This window comes from Notechis scutatus, chromosome Z (assembly GCF_049901735.1).
Source record: "Notechis scutatus isolate UNSWTSFEM ecotype Mainland chromosome Z, rNotScu1.2, whole genome shotgun sequence".
Lineage (NCBI taxonomy): Eukaryota > Metazoa > Chordata > Lepidosauria > Squamata > Elapidae > Notechis > Notechis scutatus.
Genome location: NC_142025.1, coordinates 2,304,001 through 2,312,812, shown reverse-complemented (window position 1 = coordinate 2,312,812; position 8,812 = coordinate 2,304,001). Strand labels below are relative to the sequence as shown.

Here is an 8,812-nt window from a genome sequence, read left to right as displayed (position 1 = left end):
TATCTATCATCTATCTATCTATCTATCTATCTATCATCTATCTCTATCTATCATCTATCTATCTATCATCTATCTATCTATCATATATCGATCTATCATCTACCCATCATCTATCATCTATCCATCATCTATCTCTATCTACCATCTCTCTATCTATCTCTCTATCTCTATCTCTCTCTCTCTATCTATCTATCTATCTATCTATCTACCATCTACTTATCTATCATCTATCTCTATCTACCATCTATCTATCTATCTATCTATCTATCTATCTATCTATCTATCTATCTATCTATCTATCATATATCAATCTATCATCTATCCATCATCTATCATTTATCCATCATCTATCTCTATCTACCATCTATCTATCTATCTATCTATCTATCTATCTATCTATCTATCTATCTATCTATATCAATCTATCATCTATCCATCATCTACCATCTATCTATATCTATCTATCATATATCAATCTATCATCTATTATCTATCTACCTACCTACCTACCAATCTACCTACCTACATACCTACCTATCTATTCTTTATCTCTCTCTCCATCTCTAGTCCTCAACTTACAATCTTTTGTTTAGTTCAAAGTTACAAGCACTTGAAAAAAGTGACTTACAACCTTTGCAGCATCTCCTTGGTCACAGGACACTTGGCAACTGGTTCCTATTTACAACAATTGCTGTGACCCAAGTCCTGTGATCCCCACTTGTGGCCATCAGCCTTAACAACTAGGGCAAGAATGATTACAAAAGCGTATAGCGGGTAAAATTCACTTCACAACTGTCTCAGGTAACAGAAATGTTGGGCTATATGTACAGTATATATGTGTGTGTGTGTTAAGTGTATATATGCATATGCATATACACACGTAATGTAGACGAATACATAAAGAAAAATATGCAAGTAGGTATGTCTAAAATACTTAAATAGAAAATATAAACATATATATATATATATATATATATATATATATATATATATATATATATATATATATATATATATATATATATATATATATATATATGCATAGACGCACATTCTTTATTTATAAAAATAGCAAATATGTCAAATTTGGGGCTTCTCTGCCCTCTACTGGCTATATCTTAATATTACAAAACCAAGATAGACTCGTAATTCAGGTGTGTGAACCTGTGAATATTTCTCTCTGTCTCTGGTTGAGCAACCAGGTGGTTTATTGCATTTACACATAATCCTCAACTTACGACCACAATTGGTCACAAAATCTATCTTGTTAAATGAGACCATTGTTAAGCGAATTTTTTTGACCCATTTTACAATCTTTCTCACCATAACCGTTAGGTGAATCGCTGCAGTAGTCACACATGGTTTTTAGCCCCTACATTGCTGGCTGGGGAATTCTGACGGTTAAATTCAATGCACGCTGGCTGGGGAATTCTGGGAGTTGAAGTCCACAAGTCTTAAAGTGTCCGAGGCTGGAGGCCCCTGCTCTATATAGCATCCGTTCCCTTGCGTGCAGCCTCTGTCTGCGTATCCAGGACATCCCAGCCTCGCGGAGGCCCTGAATTTGCACTTCGCACGCTCACAGCGGCCACCTTTGACTCTCTCGCTTGTGGCCAGTGTCCCCTTTCCCACTCCGACGTCACCGTGCGTTTCCTCCAGATGCAACCCAGGGGCTGGGAAAAGAACGAGGATGGCTTCCCTTTCAGATGTTCGGTGCTCTGGGTTGCCGGGGTGAGGCTGGGTCACACACCATGAGGACTAGAGGCTTGGAAGAAAAAAAAGGGGCCTGAGAGAGGAAAGGAGAAAAAACCCCGCCGCAGTTCGGACGTCTGACATAACTGGGATTTTTCAGGAATCACGCAATTTTTTATTTTTTATTAACTCGTCCCGTCTGTCCAGCTGCTCAAAACTCACCTGGCACGCAAGGCTGACGCCTTTTAATACATTTTTTTTGCCATTTAAAGAGTTTGCAAACGATTTACGGTTTGCTTTATGCCACACATTATCCGCACTTGTTTTACAGTCCTCAATGTTACAATGGTTCATTTAGTGACCGTATGAAGTTACAAAGACTTTGCAGCATCTCCATGGTCACGTGATCAAAATTCAGGCGCTGGATTTGTATTTATGACAGTCTCAGTGTCCCGGGGTCACAAGATCCCCTTTTGCGACCAAGCAATGGGGAAGGACAGATTCACTTAACCACCTTATCACTCACTTAACAATTGCAAGGATTCATTTAACAACCGTGGCAAAAAAAGGTTGTAAAATCAGGCAAATTTCACTGAGCAAATGTCTCGCTTCGCCACAGAAATTCTGGGCTCCGTTGGAGCAATTGTAGGAGTAATTGTATCAGGAGCGTTGTTAGAGGAAATATCTATTTTTTTATACAGATAAATAAGCTCTAACTACCGTTTCTCCATTTTTGGCAACTGGAAAATGAGTGGACTTCAACTCCCAGAATCCCCCAGCCATCCATCCTGGCTGGGGGATCCTGGGAATTGGCGTCCACTGATCTTCCAGTTGCCAAAAATGGAGAAACAGTGATTTACAGTTTATTTATCTTTACAAAAACTGTGTTATTTCCATTCTGTCAAGTCTATGCGCGGCCAGTTATGAAACTCAGCAAATTCTTACTGCAAGAAGCTTTAGATTTTTAGATTGGTCTCTGGGGAGAGAAAACACGGTTGGAGTAACAGAAAGAAAAATTAAAGAGTTGCATCAGTTATACGACTCTGGCCTTTGCTACCTAAGAGGTTGTGTCAAAAATTGGACGGGGAAGTGAGTCTTGCAAGGAATTGACGCAACCCAGATTTTTGGCACATAGCTCGGCACAAAAATTATGTAGAAGGGTGCAAATCAGCCAGGATTTGAAAAACAGACCACCATCTAACTTAGAATAAAGATTTGCCTCGTTCTTTGGAGATTTGCCTCATTCTTTGGAAAAGAATATGGAATCTAGGTATCCTCGTCTTACGTCCACAATTGAAGCCAATATTTTCGCTGTTAAGTGAGTTCCCTCCCCCTTCATATTACGGCCTTTCTTGCCACCAAATCACTGCAGCTGTTAAGTTGGTGACGATTGTTAAATGAATCTTGCCCCCACCCCCCCATGGACGTTGCTTGTCAGGTGGTCGCAAAAGGGGATCACGCGACCCCTGGGTACACTGCAACAGTCACAAGTACATGCCAGTTTCCAAGTGTCCCAATTTTGATCAGAGGTAGAAGAACCGTACAACGGCTGCATGGAAAATGCTACTTAAGTCCGTTTTTAAAGCACCTTCGTAACTTTTGAACGATCACCAAGTGGATGGTTTTAAGTCAAGGACTACTTGGAAACGCACGAAATAATTTACACGAGATGTGAGTGAGGATGGCACATCCTTTCGTAGGAGCATCAAGGATTTCTCCGAGGCAGGAGGTTGTGTAAAAAGACGCCACTCGCAATTTTAAGTTAGCCATTCGTTTTATTATCGGGGGAAAATAACAACATGTTACAGCCAAATCAGTTAACAAGGATACCTACCCGTCACCTGGCTGCCTCCCCCCCACCTAAATTTCCAAAGGGTGGGCGAGGACAGGGGGCTTAAAATATTGTGATGGGTGAACCAATTCCAGCCTTTTCCTAGGGCACTGGCTCAGTTTTTATTCCCTTGCGCATCCGAAATCTGAATAAATCAGGGGTCTCTGACTCTGGCCCCTTTAATTCTGGGAGAATTCTGGGAGTTGAAGTCCACAAGTCTTAAAGTGGCCAAGGTTGGAGACCTCTGGCATAAATAGCACCCAATAAATTAAAGCACCCCGTTTAAGAAAATAAATAAATAAGTCCAGACACAATTGGGGTTAAAAAAAAACAAACATAAAAAGGCAACATAAAAAGGCAGAAAGTAAACAGTATTTTTGTTAAAAAAAACAAAAACAAAAAACCAGAAAGTGCAACATGCTGCACAGGGTTAATTTCCCCTTGCGTGCAAATCCTTTGTAAACTAAGTCTGGGAGGAGTAAACCAGGAGCATATTGGCAACTACGATTAAGGAAGACCAGATCAAATCAACGGCAGTTAAGCTAAATCGGAACTGCGGGTATTTCTCGGCTTACGACCACAATTGAGCCCAAACTTTCCGTGGCTAAGCAGGACAGTTGTTGAGTGAGTTTTGCCTCATTTTACGACCTTTCTCACCGCAGTTGTTCAGTTAGTAACGCAGTTCTTAAGCGAATCTGGGCTTCCTCACAGACTTTGCTCGCAAAAGGAGATCACGTGTCCCTCGGGAACTGCGACCGTCGTAAACGGGAGCCGGTTGCCAAGCAGCCAGGGTGATCATAGGGATGGCTGCAAAGGTTCTGAGTGTGAAAAACAGTCCAAAGTCCCTTTTTTCCAGCACCGTTGTAATTTTGAATGGCCACTAAGTGAATGGTTGTAAGTCAAGGACTACCTGCGACCTTTACCAGCAGTTTCTGCGGGTAGATCTGAGCAGAGCTAAGTTTGAATCCGTTAATTCACATGAAAGGGAATTTGCAACCCACCCAGAGTTGCGGCACAATTTGTGGCTCTTAACACACCCAAAACAGAAACAGCTGTGAAATACACACACCAAGCAACTGAGATTTTGTGCGTACGTAAAAATCTAATCAATCAAGAATTTGAGAAACGTAATTTAAACCTGAAGAGAAAAAAAAAAATCACGTTATAGTTTTGATTGGAAATTACTGTCACTGTCTGCGAAACGTTGACTGTAAGGGTGGCAGTTTTAGCCTGACTTAAATCTCTAATTAACGGCTCACAATTAGCAATAAAATAAAATTGGAATATAATGACGTTTAGTAAACAAATTCACCTTAATCACCAAATATTTCTTTCCTCTCGACTGATTGAAAGAAAATGGAGCTTCAGAAAAGGCAAGAGTTTTGCACATGTCGTCCTCACTCATTCAGTGACCGTTCAAAGTGGTGACGGTGGTAAAGCTTTGCAACCAATCCTCACACTTACGACCAGCAGCACCCTGCAATTACAGGATTGTCATGCGTGTGATTCGCCCAAGTGGCCCTAATGAAAAAGGCGGAAGAAAGATTGTTGTGACATTTTGTTTTAATGACTGAAAGGGAAGGGAGGCGATCCGCCCGATCACAGTCACGTGATGTTCTCCTTAGCGACCGAGCTGCCAGACCAGATTGTGGCCATTAAGCGAGGACTACCTGAAGGAATGCCATGCATGACTACCTGAAGGAAAGGCTGGGCTCAGCCACGCACAGTGACAACCCACCATTACCTGCCTTTTAATCATCATTTGGATTTTCTGCAGAGCAGATTTGGTAGACTACTAGATAGTCCTCAAGTTATGACCACCAGCTTTTTCACTGCTAACCAAAGCGGTTGCTGAGTGATTTCACCACCTTTTTCCACGGTTGCTAAGTGAAGCCCTGATGTCCACTTAATGACCGTTCTGTGGTCGTTAAGCGAATCCGGCTTCCCCCATTGACTTGGTTTGTCGGAATGGCCAGCTGGGAAGGTTGCACAATGACGATCGCTTGACCCCAGGGTTGCCGCAACCTTCGTGAATTCACACCGGTTGACCGAGTGCCTGAATTAAAATCACAGGGGATGCTGCGACGGTCGTAAGTGTGAGGAATAGTTGTTATGTCGCTTTTTTTACTGCTATTGTAACTTTAAACAGCCGCTAAGCAAATGGTTATACGTTGAAAACTACTTGTATGTCCAACTCAGTGACTTTGATGAGTGGACTTCAACTCCCAGAATTCCAAGGCAACATGGCTGGCTGGGGGATTCTGGGAGTTGGAGTCCTCCCCTCTTAAAGCCACTGAGCTTGAGAAATAGCAGAAGCTCTTATTAAAATTTCTGTCTGCGTTAAAACCAATGCACCTTACAGGCCGAAAGTAAAGCCAACTTCCCTTTCAATTCTACCCGAATTCAAATCCTGCTACTCAAAAGAAATCTCTTTTTTTTTTCCTCAGCTAGGACCCCCAAATGTTGCTTCTGGGTTCCGATCTGGAGAACCGTCCATCCAAACCTGCCAAATCAATTCGTTTCATTTCTGACAGGCACTACGACCGCACAAAATTCCATCCAGGGTGTTAAAAATGCCCCTGGAAATCTCCATCCCCAAATGTCCTTCTCTGTTCTGTGTGTTAACATGGCCTATGTACAATATTGGTATTTACTTATTTTTCTCCGCCAGGATGACGAAGCCTGCAAAATGGCGTTTGGACTACATAGACAAGACTGGATGAAGAGTCATTCCCTTTCGTGTTATATTCAACAGTTAAAGTGCGCAGAGCAATCCAAGGGCTGCTCAGAAATGGCGAGAATCCCCATTTCGCCCATGTCTTTTTTTTTCTAGGTTCCTAGCAAAAACCAGGAGGTTTGGTCAACTGGCTTGGCTATTTTTAAAAAACGAAATATTCATGCTGATAAGTGGGTGGATGCAGGCAGCCCAGCCACGCCCGCCAGTTCGGATTGCTAAGTAGTTTTCCTCCAGGTTTACGGGGCCAGGTAAGCCTATATAAGAGGTTTTAAAGAAACCACAATCTTGAAGACGTCCCAGGGGATGACTAGACGGAAGCTGGGATCAACCCAGCCCAGAAACGCATCGGCTCACTTATGGGTGTCTTTCTAAAATGCCTGCTTGTTCCGTGTGCTCACTTTGACACGATGGCTTATCTTGAAAAAAGGTCCTCGTAGGGTGAAGGCCAATCCAGACATTAAAAAAAGAAAGGAAGAAAGAAACCCAGGCCGGAAGGGACCCTGGAGATCTTCTACTCCAACCCCCCTGCTCAAAGAAGGAGGTCTTACACACCATCCTGTCCAAATGGTCATCCAGCCTGGTTTTGAAAACCTCCACCACCCCAGGAGGCAAGGTCATTATTCCCTGAAGACCCAAAGGTGCTGTCGAAGTGATGAAGAGGAATGCCGGGGCACCCGAAAGGTGAATTTCAAAACGGACATTTTGCAAATCGCATCGTCCCGTTTCCATGCGCTGTCCGAGGTTCTCGCGGCTGCGTGGATAATTTCGGGGGGGCGGCGGGCCTCACCGAAAGGCGTGGTGGGGTGGGACCCCCCATGATGCGTTGTTCTCGGATCAGCTGGAGAATAACCAAAAGGAGGTCGTTTCGATTGGCAACTTTACCTTCTCACTCGTCGCAACCCGAAAGGTACTTCGCGACTTACGTTCAAGAACTTGAGTCCCTTTCGCCATTTAAACAAAACTCCGCTTAATAAAAATGCCCCAATCGGGAGCACCTTCCTCTTTGTGAATTATTATCATTATTATTTTTGCTTTGTCACTCAATCTGACCCCGGCCAAGGTAAAGGATGAACGGGAACCTCTGCTTCACAGGGGCCCAAATCCTCTTGCTTGGGGGGGTTTCTAGGTGAGTTTCCGGATTCTGCGGTTCTGCCGGTCAATGTTCATGGTGGCCCGATCCACGGAGGACGTGATGACATCCAGGCTTTCGTCCTGTCGCTCCAGCTCCGTCTCTGTCTCCAAGGCCAGGCATTTGAGCCTCCGGAGGATCTGGAAAGAGAAGAGAGGCAGGGGGGGGGTTGCAAGCTGGAGTCAAGGGAACCTTGGCCCTCCTCCTCGTTTTCTGGCTGGCTGTCGGGGATACGGCCCGGAAGAATCTTGTATGGTACAGGCCGTCCTCGACTTACCACCGGTATCGGGACAGGAGGTTTGGTCGTGGAAGCAAGGCAGCCATGGAACCGGAGTCGGGAGCAAGAGGAAGAGGAAGAGAGAATCAAATTGGCTTCCCCAATTCCAGCTCAGCCCTGGAGAGCCGGGAGACGCTTGAAAGCATAGGTGGGACTGTGAGTTTAACCCCAACTTGTTTGGCCGGAAGGAAGGGCAAGATTGAGGGTGGAACGGGAGGAGGAGGAGGAGGAGGAGGAGGAGGAGGAGGAGGAGGAGGAGGAGGGAGGAGGAGGAGGAGGAGGAGGAGGAGGAGGAGGAGGAGGAGGAGGAGGAGGAGGAGGAGGAAAAGTGTGGGGTCTTTGTGCTCTCTGAACTCATTTCAATCCTGAGCGTAAATATTCTCCTTTAAAGAAGAGAAAGAAGGGAAGGGAGGAGTAGAATGAGAAGACAGACATGGAGAAAAGGGAGGAAGATGAGATGGAGAAGGAGAAGGAGGTGGAGGTAGAGAGAGAAAAAAAGGAGAAGGATAATGAAGGCAAGGGAGAAAAAGACAGACAGGGAGAAAGAGAAGGAGGAGGCAGGTAAGAAAGAGAAGAAGAAGAAGAAATGAGAAGGAAGAGAGGAGGAAGTGCCGAGAAAAGGAGAAGGAAGAGAAGGGAGGAGGGAGAGATAGACATGGAGAAATAAGAGAAGAAGGAGATAGACAAGGAAGAGAAGGATAAGGAAGGAAGGTGGAGGTAAAGAGAAAAGGAGAATGAAGGGAAGGGAGGAGGAGAGATGGAGATGGAGAGTTAAGCGTGGAGAACCAGGAGGGAAGAGGGGGAGGAGAAAAAAGGGGGGATTCTGTGTGTATGTGTGAGAGAGAGAGGGGAGGCATGGATGGGATGGATGGGGTCGGGGCTGGGGGAGAGATGCAGAGTCTGGCCTGAACTTCTTTTATTTCCACCTGCCAGCTTCAGCCCACCCAGTTTCAGGCCAACTGGCCCAGTGCAACTTGGCTCACAGCAACGGCCCTTTGCAAGCCTGGACTTTGACAGAACTGGGTGGATCAGAAATAACTGACCCACCAATGCCAAATTGAGAGAGAGGGAGAGACAGAGAGAGAGGGGAAAAAAACCCCCAAAATCTTGAGGTTCGCCACCGCCCGCTGGTTTTCCAATCCTGCAGAT

At 44.7% G+C, this 8,812-nt stretch overlaps 1 protein-coding gene across 1 annotated transcript in view; it reads right to left on the bottom strand.

The window, feature by feature from the left end:
• Positions 1 to 3,905: 3,905 nt before the first annotated feature.
• The window catches only part of SNAP47 (synaptosome associated protein 47), a 25,671-nt gene continuing 20,764 nt past the window's right edge, over positions 3,906 to 8,812 (bottom strand). The window contains exon 5 of the mRNA XM_026682942.2: positions 3,906 to 7,526. Coding sequence (XP_026538727.1) covers positions 7,380 to 7,526 — 147 coding nt within the window. The 3' untranslated portion in view covers positions 3,906 to 7,379. The remainder of the gene's footprint in view (positions 7,527 to 8,812) is intronic.